Source organism: Calonectris borealis, chromosome 39, assembly GCF_964195595.1.
Source record: "Calonectris borealis chromosome 39, bCalBor7.hap1.2, whole genome shotgun sequence".
In the NCBI taxonomy this organism is placed as follows: Eukaryota; Metazoa; Chordata; class Aves; order Procellariiformes; family Procellariidae; genus Calonectris; species Calonectris borealis.
In genome coordinates, this window is record NC_134350.1 from 15,814 (window position 1) to 36,700 (window position 20,887).

At 62.7% G+C, this 20,887-nt stretch overlaps 1 protein-coding gene across 1 annotated transcript; it reads right to left on the reverse strand.

Moving 5' to 3' along the window:
• Positions 1–1,089: 1,089 nt before the first annotated feature.
• RUSF1 (RUS family member 1) lies at positions 1,090–20,639 on the reverse strand. The gene is given in 16 exon segments (XM_075135331.1): positions 1,090–1,339; positions 2,046–2,123; positions 3,620–3,781; positions 4,599–4,669; positions 4,780–4,837; positions 7,059–7,097; positions 7,100–7,299; positions 9,568–9,638; positions 10,500–10,601; positions 11,996–12,101; positions 12,295–12,327; positions 13,113–13,158; positions 18,240–18,354; positions 18,793–18,870; positions 20,318–20,460; positions 20,538–20,639. Coding segments are annotated over 16 exon segments (1,446 nt in total). The 5' UTR covers positions 20,554–20,639; the 3' UTR covers positions 1,090–1,211.
• Between the last annotated feature and the right edge of the window lie 248 nt (positions 20,640–20,887).

Below are 20,887 nucleotides of genomic sequence, written 5' to 3' on the forward strand. Positions count from 1 at the left end.
AAGCCCCAAAATGAGACCAAAAGGCCCCAAATGACGTCAAAAAGGCCCAAAATAAGCTAAAACCGACCCAAAATGAGACTAAAATGCTCCAAAATGAGCCCAAACCGCCCCAAAACTCCCCAAAATGAGCCTGAAATGCCCTAAAATAAGCCCAAAACAGCCCAAAACGAGCCCAAAATCACCCAAAATGAGCCCAAAAGCCCAAAAATGAGCCCAAAACACCCTAAAACAACCCTAAAATGCCCCAAAACGAACCCAAAACGCCTCAAAAGCCCCCAAATGAGCCCCAAATGCCCCAAAATCCCCCAAAATGAGCCCAAAAAACCCTGAAACCCCCCCAAATGAGCCCGAAATCCCCCAAAATAACCCAAAACGCCCCAAAACTGCCGCCCCCAAATAAGTGTGAAATGCCCCCAAATGAGCCTCAAAATCCCCCCAAATGAGCCCAAAACGCACCCCCAAAACTCCCAAATTCTCAAAAAGGCCCCAAAATGCCCCAAAACCCCCCAAAATCCCTCAAAATACTCCCAAAATGCCCCAAATCCCTCCAAAATGCCTCCAAAATCCCCATTTCCCCCCAAAACGTCCCAAAACGCCTCAAATTCCCCCCAAATCCTCCAAAACGCCCCAAAACCCCCCAAAATGCCCCAAATTTCCCTGAAACACCCTAAATTCCCCCAAAACGCCCCAAATCCCCCCCAAAATGCCCCAAATCCCCCCAAAACGCCCCAAATCCCCCCCAAAACACCCCAAATCCCCCCAAAATGCCCCAAATTCCCCAAAACGCCCCAAATTCCCCCAAAACGCCCCCAAACCCCCCAAAATGCCCCAAATTCCCCCAAATGCCCCAAATTCCCCCCAAACCCCCCAAAATGCCCCAAATCCACCCAAAACACCCCAAATCCCACCAAAATGCCCCAAATCCCCCCCAAAATGCCCCAAATTCCCCCAAAATGCCCCCAAACCCCCCAAAATGCCTCAAAATCCTCCAAATTCCCCTCAAATGTCCCCCCATCCCCCCCCAAATCCTCCCAAATGTCCCCAAATCCTCTGAAATTACCCCCAAACCCCTCGGCACGAAACTGCACATTTTTACAAATGACCCCAAAATGGTGGTTTTTGGACCCGTTGTCGAAAAATGGTATTTTTTGCCCCCTCCCCCACCCCATTTTGGGGCCGTTTTGGGTCAATCCGGAGCAGGGTGGAGCCGGTTATTGAGGGTGGGGTGAGGGGCGGGGCTTCTCCTCCGAGGCCCCGCCCCCTGGCTCCGCCCAGTCGAGCTGCCATTCGTCGGGGGCCAGGAGGTGCCGCTGCGTCTCCCAACCGGCGGCCGCCAGCCCTGCGGGGCGGTGACGTCACGGGATGACGCGCGCGAGGTCACGTGACCCCGCGCGTGACGTCACGGGATGACGCGCGCGAGGTCACGTGACGCCGCGCGTGACATCACGGGATGACGCGCGCGATGATGTGTGATGACACGTAGCAACAGGCGGGGTGGGGAGGGTCACGTGGTAGCGCATGATGACACGCGTGATGACACGTGACACGCGTGACGACACGCAGTGACACGTGTGATGTCACTGGGGGGCCTCGGAGGTCACGCGCGTGATGTCACAAGGGCACTCAATGACACGCATGATGACACAGGGGACACGCAATGACACGTGTGATGTCACAAGGACACGCAATGACACTTGTGATGTCACAAGGACATGCAATGACACGCGTGATGTCACAAGGACACGTGCCGTGACACGGAGGTGACACGGGAGATGGCGGCCACGCGCGATGCCTCAGGGACACCGGGGGGGCGGGGGGCGGGTCATGATGACACGTGTGATGACACGGGGAAGGGGACCTAGGAGGTGACACGCGATGACACGCGACGACACGCGATGACACGCGACGACATGCGACGGCCCGGAGGAAAAGGGGGTGTTGGGGGGATCTGGGGGGGGGGGAGTGTGCGTGCGTGTGTGACCCAAGTACTGACACGTGATGACACGCGTGATGACACGCGCGATGACACGCACGATGACACGTACCGCGCAGGAAGGCGGGGCCAAGCGTGCGCCAGAGGCGGGAGCTCTCGGCCACGACCCCCCACGGCACCGCCCCCGGCGCTGGGGGGGGACACGGACCCCGTTACTGCCCTGGGGACCCCAAAATCACCCCTGGGGACCCCAAAATCTCCCCGAGGACCCCAAACCCACGCCAGGGACCCCCAAGATCCCCCCAGATCCCCCCAAAACCACCCCAGGGACCCCCAAAACCACCCCAGGGACCCCAAAGATCCCCCCAGATACCCCCCAAATGACCCCAGCGCCCCCCAAAACCACCCCAGGGACCCCCAAAACCCCCCAGGGACCCCCAAAACCACCCCAGGGACCCCAAAGATCCCCCAGATACCCCCCCGAACGACCCCAGGGCCCCCCAAAACCCCCCAGATTCCCCCCAAACGACCACAGGGACCCTCAAAACCACCCCAGGGCCCCCCAAACCCCCCAAAACCACCCCAGGGACCCCAAAGATCCCCCCAGAACCCCCCCGAACGACCCCAGCGCCCCCCAAAACCACCCCAGGGACCCCCAACCCCCCCCAGGGCCCCCCAAAACCACCCCAGGGACCCCAAAGATCCCCCCAGATACCCCCCCGAACGACCGCAGGGCCCCCCAAAACCCCCCAGATCCCCCCAAAACCACCCCAGGGACCCCCAAAACCCCCCAGGGCCCCCCAAAACCACCCCAGGGACCCCAAAGATCCCCCCAGATCCCCCCCAAACAACCCCAGGGTCCCCCAAAGCCCCCCAGATTCCCCCCAAACGACCACAGGGACCCTCAAAACCACCCCAGGGCCCCCCAAAACCCCCCAGGGCCCCCCAAAACCACCCCAGGGCCCCCCCAAAACCACCCCAGGGCCCCCCAAACCCCCCAAAACCACCCCAGGGACCCCAAAGATCCCCCCAGAACCCCCCCGAACGACCCCAGCGCCCCCCAAAACCACCCCAGGGACCCCCAAACCCCCCCAGGGCCCCCCAAAACCACCCCAGGGACCCCAAAGATCCCCCCAGAACCCCCCCGAACGACCGCAGGGCCCCCCAAAACCCCCCAGATCCCCCCAAAACCACCCCAGGGACCCCCAAAACCACCCCAGGGACCCCAAAGATCCCCCCAGATACCCCCCAAACGACCCCAGCGCCCCCCAAAGCCCCCCCAGATTCCCCCCAAACGACCACAGGGACCCTCAAAACCACCCCAGGGACCCCCAAAACCCCCCAGGGCCCCCCCCAAACCACCCCAGGGACCCCAAAGATCCCCCCAGATACCCCCCAAAAAACCCCGGGGCCCCCCAAAACCCCCCAGATTCCCCCCAAACAACCACAGGGCCCCCCAAAACCACCCCAGGGCCCCCAAAACCACCCCAGGGACCCCAAAGATCCCCCCAGAACCCCCCCGAACGACCCCAGCGTCCCCCAAAACCACCCCAGCGCCCCCCAAACCCCACCAGGGCCCCCCAAAACCACCCCAGGGACCCCAAAGATCCCCCCAGAACCCCCCCGAACGACCCCAGCGCCCCCCAAAACCACCCCAGGGACCCCCAAACCCCCCCAGGGTCTCACGGCAGCGGCGCAGGCGGTCCTGGAGCGGGCGCAGGGCAGCACCCATGGGTGCCCCCGGGGGCAGGTCGGGGCCCAGCAGCTCCTCCAGCAGCAAAGCGTGGGCGCAGGCTCGTAGGGGGGTGTCGGGGGGGGCCCCCCGCCTCAGCCCCACCCCCACCCAGCCTGGAGAGGGGAGGGGGTGGGGGGGGTCACCCAAATGCCCCCCCCTGCCCCGAACTCCTGGGTGCCCCCCTGGATGCCTGGGTGCGCCCCTGGGTGCCCCCAAAATCCTGGGTCCTCCCCGCATCCATGGGTGCCCCCCCCCCCCCCCCGACATCTGGGTGCCCCCCTGCACCACTGGGTGCCCCCCCCACACCCCTGGGTGCTCCCCCAAACCCCTGGGTCCCCCCCCCACCCCTGGGTGCCCCCAAACTCCTGGGTCCCCCCCCCAACCCCTGGGTGCCCCCCCCCACCCCTGGGGGCCCCCCTCAACACCTGGGTGCCCCCCAAACCCCTGGGTCCCCCCAAACCCCTGGGTGCCTCCCGCACCCCCTGGGTGCCCCCCCCCGACCCCTGGGTGCCCCCAAAGTCCTGGGTCCCCCCCGACACCTGGGTCCCCCCCCACCCCTGGGTCCCCCCAAAGTCCTGGGTCCCCCCCCACCCCTGGGTCCCCCCAAACCCCTGGGTGCCCCCTGACACCTGGGTCCCCCCCCACCCCTGGGTCCCCCCAAACCCCTGGGTGCCCCCTCACCCCTGGGTGCCCCCAAAGTCCTGGGTCCCCCCTCCACCCCTGGGTCCCCCCAAACCCCTGGGTGCCCCCAAACCCCTGGGTCCCCCCAAAGTCCTGGGTCCCCCCCCACCCCTGGGTCCCCCCAAACCCCTGGGTGCCCCCCAACACCTGGGTCCTCCCCCACCCCTGGGTCCCCCCCCACCCCTGGGTGCCCCCAAACCCCTGGGTGCCCCCCACCCCTGGGTGCCCCCCCCACCCTTGGGTGCCCACCTCGGGCGGGGCGCAGCACGATGATGTAATCGCGGGTGCCGCACTCCAGCGCCTTCCTGAACTCGGCCTCGCTGCGGGGGAGGGGGAGAAGGGTGGGGGTGGGGGTGGGTGCCCCCCACCCCGGGGTGCCCCCCCCCCCACCCAGATGTTGGGGGGGGAGGGGAGGGGGGGGTCCCCTCACCTGGTGACCAGGCGGTGCAGGGGGGCACCCAGGTGGAGGCTGAGACGGGTGCTGAAGCCTGTGGGGTGACGTCACGGTGACGTCACGGTGACATCACGGTGACGTCAGGGTGAAACAAAAGAGGGCCCACGCAGGGGGGGACGGGGCAGCGATGGGTGACAGCGGGGGGTGGCAGCGGGTGACAGAGGGGGTGACAGTGGGTGACAGGCGGTGATGCCAGGGGACACTGGGTGACATGGGGGTGACGCTGGGTGACACGGGGTGACAGTGGGTGATGCCAGGGGACACTGGGTGACATGGGGGTGACGCTGGGTGACACGGGGTGACAGTGGGTGATGCCAGGGGACACTGGGTGACATGGGGGTGACGCTGGGTGACACGGGGTGACAGTGGGTGATGCCAGGGGACACTGGGTGACATGGGGGTGACGCTGGGTGACACACGAGTAACACGGGGTGACACTGGGTGACACTGGGTGACACTGGGTGACACTAGGTGATGCCAGGTGACACTGGGTGACATGGGGGTGACACTGGGTGACACACGAGTGACACGGGGCGACACTGGGTGACACGGGGGTGATGCTGGGTGACACGGGGCGACACTGGGCGACACTGGGTGACACTGGGTGATGCCAGGTGACACTGGGTGACATGGGGGTGACGCTGGGTGACACACGAGTGACACGAGGTGACAGTGGGTGACACGGGGGTGACAGTGGGTGATGCCAGGTGACACTGGGTGACATGAGGGTGATGCTGGGTGACGCACGAGTGACACAGGGCGACACTGGGTGACACTAGGTGATGCCAGGTGACACAGGGTGACATGGGGGTGACAGTGGGTGATGCCAGGTGACGCTGGGTGACACACGAGTGACACAGGGTGACATGGGGGTGACAGTGGGTGATGCCAGGTGACACTGGGTGACATGAAGGTGACGCTGGGTGACACACGAGTGACACAAGGTGACATGGGGGTGACAGTGGGTGATGCCAGGTGATACTGGGTGACATGGGGGTGACGCTGGGTGACACACGAGTGACATGGGGTGACACGGGGTGACGTGGGGGGTGACATGGGGGGGGTGACACAGGAGGGGTGACACCGGGGGGGGGTGTAAGGTGTCACTGGGTGACACAGGAGGGGTGACACCAGGGAGGGTGACACTGGGTGACACTAGGTGACATGGGGGGTGTAAGGTCACAGCGGGTGACATGGACGGGGTGACACTGGGGGGTCACTGGGTGATACTGGGTGACACCAAGTGACATGGGGGTGACACCGGATGACACGGGGGGGTGACATGGGGGGGGGTGACACCAGGAGGGGTGACACCAGGGGGGGTGTAAGGTGTCACTGGGTGACATGGGGGGGTGACACGGGTGGGGGTGACACGGGGGTGTAAGGTGACACTGGGTGACACGGGGGGGTCACTGGGTGATACTGGGTGACACAGGGTGACACAGGGTGACACAGGGTGGGGGGTGACACTGGGTGACATGGGGGGGTGACACGGGGGGGTGTAAGGTGACATGGGAGGGTGACACGGGGGGGGTCACTGGGTGATACTGGGTGACACAGGGTGGGGGGTGACACTGGGTGACATGGGAGGGGGACACGGGGGGGTGTAAGGTGACACTGGGTGACCCGGGGGGGTCACTGGGTGATACTGGGTGACACGGGGTGACACAGGGGGGTGTAAGGTGACACTGGGTGACACGGGGGGGTCACTGGGTGATACTGGGTGACAGGGTGATACAGGGGGGGTGTAAAGTGACACTGGGTGACACGGGGGGAGTCACTGGGTGATACTGGGTGACACGGGGTGACACGGGGGGGTGTAAGGTGACACTGGGTGACAGGGGTGGGGTCACTGGGTGATACTGGGTGACACGGGGTGACACAGCGGGGGTGTAAGGTGACACTGGGTGACAGGGGTGGGGTCACTGGGTGATACTGGGTGACAGGGTGATACAGGGGGGGTGTAAGGTGACACGGGGTGACACGGGGGGGTCACTGGGTGATACTAGGTGACACGGGGTGACACGGGGGGGTCACTGGGTGATACTGGGTGACACGGGGTGACACGGGGGGGTGTAAGGTGACACAGGGTGACACAGAGGGGGTGTAAGGTGACACTGGGTGACACGTGGAGGTCACTGGGTGATACTGGGTGACACGGGGTGACACGGGGTGGGTGGGTGACACCGGGTGACACGGGGGGGGGGGGGTGACGGGTGACACCGGGTGACACCGGGGGGTGCCCCACAACTCACCGGGCAGCAGCGGCTCGCGGGGGTTGACATCATCGGGCCCGGAACGGTGACGACGACTCCGCCCTCCCCGGTTGGGTGGGGCCACGTAGCCCCACCCTTGCAGGCCCCACCCCTCAAGGCCCCGCCCAGGGCGAGGCGGAGGCGGGGCCTGTTGAGGGTGGGCAGGCGCAGGGCCCCCAGCGCCCCCAGGTTGGCTCCCAGGTGGGTCCCCAACAGCAGCGTCACCACCCCCCACGTCAGCCTGCGCCCCCCCAAAATCGGTCACCCCGGGGGGGGGGGGGGGACACCCCAAAACCCCCCTCGACTCTGTGGGGGTCCCAAAATTCCCATCAACCCCTAGGGGGGCCCCCAAACCTCCCCCCTCCCCCCCCCCACCCCCCAGGAGGCTCAGGGTGGGGGAGGCCTTGGGGACCCCTAAATCCCATCAGCCCTTTGGGGGGACCCCAAAATCTGTCACCCCGGGGGGGGGGGACACCCCAAAACTCCCCCCAGACCCTGGGAGGGGTCCCCAAAATTCCCATCAGCCCCTAGGGGGGACCCCAAACCTCCCCCCCCCCGCCCGGTGACACGGGGGACCCCTAAATCCCATCAGCCCTTGGAGGGGACACCCCAAAACCCCCCCAGACCTTGGGGGGGGTCCCCAAACCTCTCCCCCTCCCCGAAAGGTTTGGGGGGGCTCTGGGGAGCCCTAAATCCCATCAGCCCTTTGGGGGGACCCCAAAATCTGTCACCCCGGGGGGGGGGGACACCCCAAAACTCCCCCCAGACCCTGGGAGGGGTCCCCAAAATTCCCATCAGCCCCTAGGGGGGACCCCAAACCTCCCCCCCCCCCGCCCGGTGACATGGGGGACCCCTAAATCCCATCAGGCCTTGGAGGGGACACCCCAAAACTCCCCCAGACCTTGGGGGGCTCCCCAAACCTCTCCCCCTCCCCGAAAGGTTTGGGGGGCTCTGGGGACCCCTAAATCCCATCAGCCCTTTGGGGGGACCCCAAAATCTGTCACCCCGGGGGGGGACACCCCAAAACCCCCCCCAGACCCTGGGAGGGGTCCCCAAAATTCCCATCAGCCCCTAGGGGGGACCCCAAACCTCCCCCCCCCCCACCCAGTGACACGGGGGACCCCTAAATCCCATCAGGCCTTGGAGGGGACACCCCAAAACCCCCCCCGACCCTGGGGGGGTCCCCAAACCTCTCCCCCTCCCCGAAAGGTTTGGGGGGGCTCTGGGGACCCCTAAATCCCATCAGCCCTTTGGGGGGACCCCAAAATCTGTCACCCCGGGGGGGGGGGACACCCCAAAACTCCCCCCAGACCCTGGGAGGGGGCCCCAAAATTCCCATCAGCCCCTAGGGGGGACCCCAAACCTCCCCCCCCCCCGCCCGGTGACACGGGGGACCCCTAAATCCCATCAGCCCTTGGAGGGGACACCCCAAAACCCCCCCCGACCCTGGGGGGGGTCCCCAAACCTCTCCCCCTCCCCGAAAGGTTTGGGGGGGCTCTGGGGACCCCTAAATCGCATCAGCCCTTGGGGAGGACACCCCAAAACCCCCCCCGACCCTGGGGGGGGTCCCCAATCCTCTCCCCCTCCCCGAAAGGTTTGGGGGGGCTCTGGGGACCCCTAAATCCCATCAGACCGTTGGGGGGACCCCAAAATCTGTCACCCCGGGGGGGGGGGACACCCCAAAACTCCCCCCCAGACCCTGGGGTGGGGGCCCCAAAACTCCCATGAGCCCCTGGGGGGACCCTAAAGTCCCCATCAGCCCTTGGGGGGGGACCCCAAAATCTCCCATCAGCCCCCTAAGCCACCCCCCCCCCCCCCAGGAGGCTCGGGGGGGGGGGGGCCCTGGGGACCCCAAAACCTTCCCACAAGCCCCCGGGGCGCCCCCAAAATCCCATCAGCCCCTGGGCCCCGCCCCCCAGCCCTGCCCGCTAAGCCCCGCCCCCTCCATTGAGCCCCCTCCCCTGGAACCGCCCGAAGCCCCGCCCCCCGCAGCGGCCCCGCCCCCTTTCCTGAAGCCCCGCCCCAGAGCCCCTTAGAGGCCCCGCCCCTTCCCCAAGCCCCGCCCCTTTCACGGGGGCCCGCCTCTTCCCTTAAGGCCACACCCCTTCCCAAGTGCCTTGCTCCATCTCAAGACCCCGCCCCTTCCTAGAGGCCCCACCCCCTTCCCAGCGGCCCCACCCCCTTCCCAGCGACCACGCCCCTTCCTGGACCCCCCCCCTTTCTGGTGCCCCGCCCCCTTCCCTGAGGCCACGCCCCCCTAACCCTCAGGAGCCTCCTTCCCTCTCAGACCCCGCCCTTTCCCAGAGACCACGCCCACCCCAGGAGACCACACCCCTCCCTTCCCGAGGCCACGCCCCCAAACCCCCCCTCCCAGCAGCCTCCCTCTCCCCAAAACCCCACCCCTCCTCAGCAGCACCACCCCCTTTCTGAGGCCACGCCCCCTTCCCCAGCGGCCACGCCCCCTTCCCCGGAGGCCACGCCCCCTTTCCCAGCATGCCCCGGGGCTCACCATGGCCGCCCCTCCAGCAGCGGCAGCAGCAGCAGCGCCAGCAGCAGCCCCGCCCCGTTCACCAGCGTCTCCTGCCCAGTCCCACCAGTACGGCACCAGTAACACCAGTAACGCCACTAACGCCCCACCTCTGCCGCCCCCCCCGCCCTCCCAGTGCCTCCCAGTATAACCCAGTTGCCCTCCCAGTGCTCCCAGTCCCCTACCAGTGCTCCCAACTGCCCTCCCAGTGCCTCCCAGTATAACCCAGTTGCCCTCCCAGTGCTCCCAGTCCCCTACCAGTGCTCCCAGTTGCTCTCCCAGTGCCTCCCAGTATAACCCAGTTGCCCTCCCAGTGCTCCCAGTCCCCTACCAGTGCTCCCAGTTGCCCTCCCAGTGCCTCCCAGTATAACCCAGTTGCTATCCCACTACTCTCACTTGCTCGCACTCCCCTCCCCGTGCTCTCAGTTGCTCTCCCAGTGCTCCCACTATAACCCAGTTGCCTTCCCAGTGCTCCCAGTCCAGCCCAGTTGCCCTCCTAGTCCCTCCCCATCACCCCCAGTGCCTCCCAGTCCCCTCCCAGTGCCCTGCAATTCCCTCCCAGTCCCTCCCAGTGCCCCCCAGTACCCTCCCACTCCCCTCCCAGCGCCCCCCAGTCCCCTCCCAGTCCCTCCCACTGCCCCCCAGTCCCCTCCCAGTGCCCCCCAATCGCCTCCCAGTCCCTCCCACTGCCCCCCAGTCCCCTCCCAGTGCCCCCCAGTACCCTCCCAGTCCCTCCCACTGCCCCCCAGTCCCCTCCCAGTGCCCCCCAATCCCCTCCCAGTCCCTCCCACTGCCCCCCAGTCCCCTCCCAGTCCCTCCCAGTGCCCCCCAATCCCCTCCCAGTCCCTCCCAGTGCCCCCCAGTCCCCTCCCAGTGCCCTCCCAGTGCCCCCCAGTCCCCTCCCAGTGCCCCACCTGGCTGCTGTCCTTGGCGGCCACGTCGGCCATGTTGTCGCGCCGCGCCTGGTGCACGGCCAGCGCCGCCCGCGTGGCCCCGCCCGCCACGCCCACGATGCACTGGGGCGGGGCACCCGCGTCACCCCGTGCCTCCCAGTATCACCCAGTACAACCCAGCATCCCCCGTCCCCCCCCCATCCCCCAGCATCACCCCAGGGCCTCCCAGGATCCCCCAGCGCCTCCCAGTATCACCCCAGTGCCACTCCCAGTGCCTCCCAGTAGCCCCCAGCATCCCGCCCCTGCCTCCCAGTAGCTCCCAGTGCCTCCCAGTATTCCCCAGCATCACCCAGTATACCCCCAATATCACCCCAGTGCCTCCCAGTACCCTCAATGCCCCCAAGTGCCTCCCAGTATCATCCCAGTAGCCCCCAATGCCTCTCAGTGTGCTCCAGTATCTCCCAGTGCTTCTCAGTATCCCCCAGTATCACCCAAGTGCCTCCCAGTATCACTCCAGTGCCCCCAGTATCCCCCAGTATCACTCCAGTGCCTCCCAGTATCCCCCAGTATCACTCCAGTGCCCCCCCAGTACCTCCCAGTATTCCCCAGTATCACCGCAGTATTCCCCAGTGCCTCCCAATATCACCCCAGTATCCCCAGTGGCTGCCCAGTGCCCCCCAGTATCACCCCAGTACCTCCCAGCATCTCCCAGTGGCTCCCAGTATCACCCCAGTATCCCCCAGTATCTCCCAGTGGCTCCCAGTAACCCCCAGTACCCCCCCAGTGCCTCCCAGTATCCCCCAGTATCACTCCGGTATCCCTCCAGTGTCTCCCAGTATCCCCCAGTATCACCCCAGTATCCCCCAGTACCTCCCAGTGCCTCCCAGTATCACCCCAGTATCTCCCAGTGCCCCCCCAGTGCCTCCCAGTATCCCCCAGTGCCCCCCAGTATCCCCCAGTGCCCCCCTAGTGCCTCCCAGCATCACCCCAGTATCCCCCAGTGCCTCCCAGTATCCCCCAGTACCCCCCCAGTGCCTCCCAGTATCCCCCAGTATCACTCCAGTATCCCCCAGTGCCTCCCAGTATCCCCCAGTGCCCCCCAGTATCCCCCAGTGCCCCCCCAGTGCCTCCCAGCATCACCCCAGTATCCCCCAGTGCCTCCCAGTATCCCCCAGTACCCCCCCAGTGCCTCCCAGTATCCCCCAGTATCACTCCAGTATCCCCCAGTGCCTCCCAGTATCCCCCAGTGCCCCCCAGTATCCCCCAGTGCCCCCCCAGTGCCTCCCAGCATCACCCCAGTATCCCCCAGTGCCTCCCAGTATCCCCCAGTACCCCCCCAGTGCCTCCCAGTATCCCCCAGTATCACTCCAGTATCCCCCAGTGCCTCCCAGTATCCCCCAGTGCTCCCCCAGTGCCTCCCAGTATCACCCCAGCGCCGCCCCGCTCCCCCCCTCGCTGGCTGAGGTCTCGCGCGGTGGGCGGGGCGGTGGGCGGGGCGGCGGTGGGCGGGGCCTTACCTTGGCGGCGGCCGCCAGCGTCAGGAGGGCGGGGCCGGCGCGCGGCCAGGCGGGCGCCAGCAGCTCCAGCACGAGCGCCGCGTCGTTCAGCACGTCCGCCGCCAGCCTGGGCGGGGCCTCCGCGTCACGTGGGGCGAGGGGGCGGGGCCTCCCGCGGGGGGCGGGGCGGGGGCTCCCGCCGCAAAAGGGAGCCGCGGCGGGCTTTGAGGAGGGAGGCGTGGCTTCGGGGAGGGGGCGTGGTTTCCTCGAATGGGCGTGGTTTTTAAAGGGGCGGGGCTTTCGAGGGGGCGGGGACTCACCGCCACTGCTTGGCTTCGCAGTCCAGGCGGCTCCTGCGGGGGGGGGGCCGCCCAGTGCTCCCAGTAAGTCCCAGTGCCGCCTCCCAGTGCCTCCCAGTAAGTCCCAGTGCCACCTCCCAGTGCTCCCACTAAGGCCCAGTCACCTTCCCAGTGCTCCCAGTAAGTCCCAGTGCCTCCCAGTAAGTCCCAGTGCCACCTCCCAGTGCTCCCAGTAAGGCCCAGTCACCCTCCCAGTGCTCCCAGTCAGTCCCAGTGCCTCCCGGTAAGGCCCAGTGCCACCTCCCAGTGCTCCCAGTAAGGCCCAGTCACCCTCCCAGTGCTCCCAGTCAGTCCCAGTGCCTCCCGGTAAGGCCCAGTGCTGCCTCCCAGTGCTCCCAGTAAGGCCCAGTCACCCTCCCAGTGCTCCCAGTAAGTCCCAGTGCCACCTCCCAGTGCTCCCAGTAAGTCCCAGTGACTCCCAGTAAGTCCCAGTGCTCCCAGTCAGTCCCAGTGATGCCTCCCAGTGCTCCCAGTACCCTCCCAGTCCGCTATACAATGCTCCCAATGCCTCCCAGTATCCTCCCAGTGCCTCCCCAGTCCATCCCAGTCTCCTCCCAGTCCATCCCAGTGCCCCCAGTGCCTCCCAGTGCCTCCCCAGTCCGTCCCAGTGCCTCCCCAGTCCGTTCCAATCCCTCCCAGTCCATCCAGTCCCATCCCAGTCCATCCCAGTGCCCCCCGAGTCCATCCCAATCCCTCCCAGTCCATCCCAGTCCGGTCCCAGTCCATCCCAGTGCCCCCCCAGTGCCCTCCCAGTCCATCCCAGTGCCCCCAGTGCTCACCCCTGGAGCCAGGCGAAGGTGATGCGAGTCACCATCCCCACCCCGTCTGCGGGGGCACCGGTTTCGGGGTGAAAATGGGCGATTTTGGGCATGGGGGGAATTTTGGGGTGAAAATTGAGGATTTGGGGTATGGGGGGCTTTTGAGGTGAAAATGAGGGATTTTGGGTACAGGGGGTTTTGGGGTGAAAATGGGGGATTCTGGGTACAGAAGGGTTTGGGGTGAAATTGGAGGATTTTGGCTACAGGGGAGTTTCGGGGTGAAATCAGGGGATTTTGGGTACGGGGGGTTTTGGGGTGAAATCAGGGGATTTTGGGTATGAGAAATTTGGGGTGAAAGTGGTGGGGTTTGGGTACAACAGACTTTTGGGGTAAAAATGAGGGATTTTGGGTACAGGAGGATTTGGGTTAAAAATGGAGAATTTTAGGTACGGGGGAGTTTTGGGGTGAAATTGGGGGATTTTGGGTATGGGGGAATTTTGGGGTAAAAATGAGGGATTTTGGGTACAGGAGAATTTGGGTTAAAAATGGAGAATTTTAGGTATGGGAGAGTTTTGGGGTGAAATTGAAGAATTTTGGGTATGGGGGAATTTTGAGGTAAAAATAAGGGATTTTGGGTACAGGAGGATTTGGGGTGAAATTGGAGGATTTGGGATATGGGGGAGTTTTGGGGTGAAATCAGGGGATTTTGGGTACGGGGGGTTTTGGGGTGAAAATGGGCAATTTTGGGTACGGGGGAATTTTGGGATCAAAATTGGGGATTTTGGGTACGAGGGCTTTTGGGATGAAAATGGGGGATTTTGGGTACAGGAGGTTTTGGGGTGAAAATGAGGGATTTTGGGTACAGGGGGTTTTGGGGTGAAAATGGGGGATTCTGGGTACAGAAGGGTTTGGGGTGAAATTGGAGGATTTTGGCTACAGGGGAGTTTCGGGGTGAAATCAGGGGATTTTGGGTACGGGGCGTTTTGGGGTGAAAATGAAGGATTTTGGGTACAGGAGGTTTTGCGGTGAAATCAGGGGATTTTGGGTATGAGAAATTTGGGGTGAAAATGGTGGGGTTTGGGTACAAGAGACTTTTGGGGTAAAAATGAGGGATTTTGGGTACAGGAGGATTTGGGTTAAAAATGGAGAATTTTAGGTACGAGGGAGTTTTGGGGTGAAATTGGGGGATTTTGGGTATGGGGGAATTTTGGAGTAAAAATGAGGGATTTTGGGTACAGGAGGATTTGGGGTGAAATTGGAGGATTTGGGATATGGAGGAGTTTTGGGGTGAAATCAGGGGATTTTGGGTACGGGGGGTTTTGGGGTGAAAATGGGCAATTTTGGGTACGGGGGAATTTTGGGATCAAAATTGGGGATTTTGGGTACGAGGGGTTTTGGGATGAAAATGGGGGATTTTGGGTACAGGAGGTTTTGGGGTGAAAATGAGGGATTTTGGGTACAGGGGGTTTTGGGGTGAAAATGGGGGATTCTGGGTACAGAAGGGTTTGGGGTGAAATTGGAGGATTTTGGCTACAGGGGAGTTTCGGGGTGAAATCAGGGGATTTTGGGTACGGGGCGTTTTGGGGTGAAAATGAAGGATTTTGGGTACAGGAGGTTTTGGGGTGAAATCAGGGGATTTTGGGTATGAGAAATTTGGGGTGAAAGTGGTGGGGTTTGGGTACAAGAGACTTTTGGGGTAAAAATGAGGGATTTTGGGTACAGGAGAATTTGGGTTAAAAATGGAGAATTTTAGGTAGGGGGGAGTTTTGGGGTGAAATTGGGGGATTTTGGGTATGCGGGAATTTTGGGGTAAAAATGAAGCATTTTGGGTACAGGAGAATTTGGGTTAAAAATGGAGGATTTTAAGTATGGGAGAGTTTTGGGGTGAAATTGGAGGATTTGGGGTATGGAGGAATTTTGGGGTAAAAATGAGGGATTTTGGGTACAGGAGGATTTGGGGTGAAATTGGAGGATTTGGGATATTGGGGGAGTTTTGGGGTGAAAATGAGGGATTTTGGGTACAGGGGAGTTTTGGGGTGAAACTGGGCAATTTTGGGTACGGGGAAATTTTGGGATCAAAATTGGGGATTTTGGGTACAGGAGGTTTTGGGGTGAAAATGGGGGATTCTGGGTACAGAGAGTTTTGGGGTGAAATCAGGGGATTTTGGGTATGGGGGGTTTTGGGGTGAAAATGAGGGATTTTGGGTACAGGAGGGTTTGGGGTGAAATTGGAGGATTTTGGGTATGGGGGTGTTTTGGGGTGAAATGGGGGGATTTTGGGGGGTTTGGGCCGATTTGGGGGTCAAACTGGGGGATTTTGGGGGGAAATTGGGGGATTTTGGGGTCAAACGAGTCAAATAAGTGAATTTTGGGGTCAAAGTGGAGGATTTTGGGGTGAAAATGGGGATTTTGGGGGGCGCTGGAGCAGATTTTGGGGTCAAACTGGGGGATTTTGGGGTCCAAGGGAGATTTTGGGGTGAAACTGGAGAATTTGGGGGTCAAACTGGGGGATTTTGGGGTCCAAGGGAGATTTTGGGGTGAAACTGGGGATTTTTGGGGGCGCTGGAGCAGATTTTGGGGTGAAACTGGGGGATTTTGGAGTGAAACTGGGGATTTTTGGTGGCGCTGGAGCAGATTGTGCGATCAAACTGGGGGATTTTGGGGTTCAAGGAGGATTTTGGGGTGAAACTGGAGAATTTTGGGGTCAAACTGGGGGATTTTAGGGTGAAACTGGGGATTTTGGTGGTGCTGGAGCAGATTTTGGGGTCAAACTGGGGGATTTTGGGGTCAAACTGGGGGATTTTGGGATCCAAGGGGGATTTTGGGGGAAAACTGGAGAATTTGGGGTCAAACTGAGGGATTTTGGGGTGAAACTGGGGATTTTTGGTGGTGCTGGAGCAGATTTTTGGGTCAAACTGGGGGATTTTGGGGTCCAAGGGGGATTTTGGGGTCAAACTGGGGGATTTTGGGGGCCAAGGGGGATTTTGGGGTCAAACTGGGGGATTTTGGGGTGAAACTGGGGATTTTTGGTGGCGCTGGAGCAGATTCTGGGGTCAAACTGGGGGATTTTGGGGTCCAAGGGGGATTTTGGGGTGAAACTGGGGATTTTTGGGGGCACTGGAGCAGATTTTGGGGTCAAACTGGGGGGATTTTGGGGTCCAAGGGAGATTTTGGGGTGAAACTGGAGAATTTTGGGGTCAAACTGGGGGATTTTGGGGTCCAAGGGGGATTTTGGGGTGAAACTGGGGATTTTTGGGGGTGCTGGAGCAGATTGTGGGGTCAAACTGGGGGATTTTGGGGTCAAACTGGGGGATTTTGGGGTGAAACTGGGGATTTTTGGTGGCGCTGGAGCAGATTGTGGGGTCAAACTGGGGGATTTTGGGGTCCAAGGGGGATTTTGGGGTGAAACTGGGGATTTTTGGGGGTGCTGGAGCAGATTTTGGGGTGAAATGGGGGGATTTGGGGGGTTCTGGGGCACATTTTGGGGTGAAACTGGGAGATTTTGGGGTCAAACCAAGATATTTCGGGGTCAAATTGGGGATTTTGGGGTCAAACTGGGGGATTTTGGGGGCACTGGAGCAGATTTTGGGGTCAAACTGGGGGATTTTGGGGTCAAATTGGGGGATTTTGGGGTGAAACTGGGGATTTTTGGTGGCGCCGGAGCACATTTTGGGGTCAAACTGGGGGATTTTGGGGTCCACGAGGGATTTTGGGGTGAAACTGGGGATTTTGGGGGCACTGGAGCAGATTTTGGGGTCAAACTGGGGGATTTTGGGGTCAAACTGGGGGATTTTGGGGTGAAACTGGGGATTTTTGGTGGCGCTGGAGCAGATTTTGGGGTCAAACTGGGGGATTTTGGGGTCAAACTGGGGGATTTTGGGGTGAAACTGGGGATTTTTGGGGGCACTGGAACAGATTTTGGGGTCAAACTGGGGGGATTTTGGGGTCAAGGGAGATTTTGGGGTGAAACTGGAGAATTTTGGGGTCAAACTGGGGGATTTTGGGGTCCAAGGGGGATTTTGGGGGGAAACTGGGGATTTTTGGGGGTGCTGGAGCAGATTTTGGGGTGAAACTGGGGGATTTTGGGGTGAAACTGGGGATTTTGGGGTGAAACTGGGGATTTTTGGTGGCGCTGGAGCAGATTGTGCGATCAAACTGGGGGATTTTGGGGTCCAAGGAAGATTTTGGGGTGAAACTGGAGAATTTTGGGGTCAAACTGGGGGATTTTAGGGTCAAACTGGGGGATTTTGGGGTCCAAGGGGGATTTTGGGGGGAAACTGGGGATTTTTGGGGGCGCTGGAGCAGATTTTGGGGTGAAACTGGGGGATTTTGGGGTGAAACTGGGGATTTTTGGTGGCGCTGGAGCAGATTGTGCGATCAAACTGGGGGATTTTGGGGTTCAAGGAGGATGTTGGGGTGAAACTGGGGGGATTTTGGGGTCAAGGGAGATTTTGGGGTGAAACTGGAGAATTTTGGGGTCAAACTGGGGGATTTTAGGGTGAAACTGGGGATTTTGGTGGTGCTGGAGCAGATTTTGGGGTCAAACTGGGGGATTTTGGGGTCAAACTGGGGGATTTTGGGATCCAAGGGGAATTTTGGGGGAAAACTGGAGAATCTTGGGGTCAAATTGGGGGATTTTGGGGTGAAACTGGGGATTTTTGGTGGTGCTGGAGCAGATTGTGGGGTCAAACTGGGGGATTTTGGGGTCAAACTGGGGGATTTTGGGGTCAAACTGGGGATTTTTGGGGGTGCTGGAGCAGATTTTGGGGTCAAGCTGGGGGATTTTGGGGTCCAAGGGGGATTTTGGGGTGAAAGTGGGGATTTTTGGTGGCGCCAGAGCACATTTTGGGGTCAAACTGGGGGATTTTGGGGTCCACGAGGGATTTTGGGGTGAAACTGGGGATTTTTGGCAGTGCCGTATCAAATTTTGGGGTGAAATGGGGGGATTTGGAGGGTTCTGGGGCACATTTTGGGGTGAAACTGGGAGATTTTGGGGTCAACCCAAGATATTTTGGGGTCAAACCGGGGTTTTGGGGTCAAACGGTGCAATTTTGGGGTGAAAGTGAGGGGTTTTGGGGTCACCCCCGGCTTTGGGGTTCCACGAGGGATTTTGGGGTGAAAGGCGGGGGTTTGGGGGCGGGGACTCACCACGCAGCACCCAGGTGAGGGTGGCCCCGGTGACGGTGGCGGCGCCGTCCCCCACCCCCACGGCCTGGAGCACCGCCCGGGTGGCCAGGGCGCCCGTCAGGGTGCTGCACAGCGCCTGCCCAGTGCTCCCAGTTACCTCCCAGTTACCCCCCAGTTACCTCCCAGTGACCCCCACCCACCCCACCTCCCTCCCAGTTACCTCCCAGTCCCTCCCAGTGCCCCCCCGGCCCTTCCCAGTAGCCCCCAACCCCCTCCCAGTAACCACCCAGTCCTTCCCAGTGCGCCTCAGCCCATCCCAGTACTCCCAGTTACCACCCAGTTACCTCCCAGTGGCCCCCGCCCACCCCGCCTCCCTCCCACTCACCTCCCAGTCCCTCCCAGTGCCCGCCCAGCCCTTCCCAGTAACCCCCAACCCCCTCCCAGTTACCACCTAGTCCCTCCCAGTGCTCCTCAGCCCATCCCAGTACTCCCAGTTACTCCCCAGTTATCTCCAAGTGACCTCCCACCCACCCCGCCTCCTTCCCAGTCCCCTCCCAGTCCCTCCCAGTAGCACCTGGAGCGCGTCCCAGCACTGGTACTGGAGGTAGTCGGGGCTGACGCTCTCGGGGTACCCCTGGGGCAGCAGCACCCGCTGGGGGGGACGTGGGGGGGGGGGGGTGTCAGGTACCCCTGGGCCCCCCCAAACCCCTGCAGGCCCCCCCCAAACTCCCCCAGCACCCCAATACCCCCCACAGCCCCCCAATGTCCCCACAGCACCCCAATACCCCCTCCCAGCACCCCAAATCCCCCCCCAGCACCCCAATACCCCCTCTCAGGACCCAAATACCCCCCCTAACCCCCCCCAGCACCCCAATTTCCCCCCAGCACCCCAACACCCCCCCCTCAGAACCCCAATACCCCCTCTACCCCCCCCCCAGCACCCCAATTTCCCCCCCAGCACCTCCATACACCCCCCCCGGACCCCAATACCCCTCCTAACCCCCCCTCAGCACCCCAATTTTCCCCCCAGGACCCCAATATCCCCCCCAGCACCCCAATACCCCCCTTAAGCCCCCCCAGCACCCCAATATCCCCCCCAGGACCCCAATATACCCCCCAGCACCCCAATACCCCCCTTAAGCCCCCCCCAGCAACCCAATATCCCCCCCAGGACCCCAATACCCCCCCCTCAGGACCCCAATACCCCCCCTAACCCCCCCCAGCACCCCAATTTTCCCCCTAGCACCCCAATACGCCCCCTCAGGACCCCAATACCCCCCTTAACCCCCCCCCAGAACCCCAGTACCCCTCCCAGCACCCCCCTCAGCACCCCAATAATGCCCCCCAGAACCCCAATATCCCCCCCAGCACCCCAATACCCCCTCTCAGGACCCCAATACCCCCCAATACCCACCCAGCACCCCAATTTCCCCCCCAGCACCCTCCTCAGCACCCCAATAACCCCCCCCAGCACCCCAATATCCCCCCCAGCACCCCAATACCCCCCCTCAGGACCCCAACACCCCCCCTCAGGACCCCAACACCCCCCTTAACCCCCCCTCAGGACCCCAACACCCCCCCTTACCCCCCCCAGCACCCCAATTTCCCCCCCAGCATCCCCCTCAGCACCCCAATAACCCCCCCCCAGCACCCCAATATCCCCCCCCAGGAGCCCAATCCCCCCCCAGCACCCCAATAGCCCCCCCTCAGGACCCCAATACCCCCCCTAACCCCCCCCAGAACCCCAATTTCCCCCCCAGCACCCCCCTCAGCACCCCAATAAGCCCCCCCCAGCACCCCAATATCCCCCCCCAGGACCTCAATCCCCCCCCAGCACCCCAATACCCCCCCTCAGGACCCCAACACCCCCCTTAACCCCCCCTCAGGACCCCAATACCCCCTCTGACCCCCCCCAGCACCCCAATTTCCCCCCCAGCATCCCCCCCAGCACCCCAATAGCCCCCCCCAGGACCTCAATCCCCCCCCAGCACCCCAATACCCCCCCTCAGGACCCCAACACCCCCCTTAACCCCCCCCAGCACCCCAATTTCCCCCCCAACCCCCCAACACCACCCCTCTCCCCCCCCCTCCCCTCTCACGGCGGCAGCGCGGCGCAGGCCGGAGTAGGGGTCGGCTCCGGGGGGGCCGAAGCGCTGGAGCCCCCCCCGGGGATCCCCCCGGTAACGGGCGGCTTCGCGGGGACCCCACAGCTCCCGGCAGAGGGGGGGAGGCGTGGGGGGGCCTGTGGGGACGGGGGGTCACGGGGGGGACCGGGGGGGGGGGGGTCTCGGTTCCCTCCCCCACCCCATTCCCCGGTACCCTCCGGCCGCTCCATCCCGCCTCGCCGCTAGCGTCTACTTCCGGGTGGCGAGCTAGGCCGGCGGTCCTCCAAGGCTCGATGGTCTTCATTGGAGCAGCCTATGGGGGTCTACTTCCGGGTGGCGAGCTAGGCCGGCGGTCCTCCAAGACTCGATGGTCTTCATTGGAGCAGCCTATGGGGGGTCTACTTCCGGGTGGCGAGCTAGGCCGGCGGTCCTCCAAGACTCGATGGTCTTCATTGGAGCAGCCTATGGGGGGTCTACTTCCGGGTGGCAAGCTAGGCCGGCGGTCCTCCAAGACTCGATGGTCTTCATTGGAGCAGCCTATGGGGGTCTACTTCCGGGTGGCGA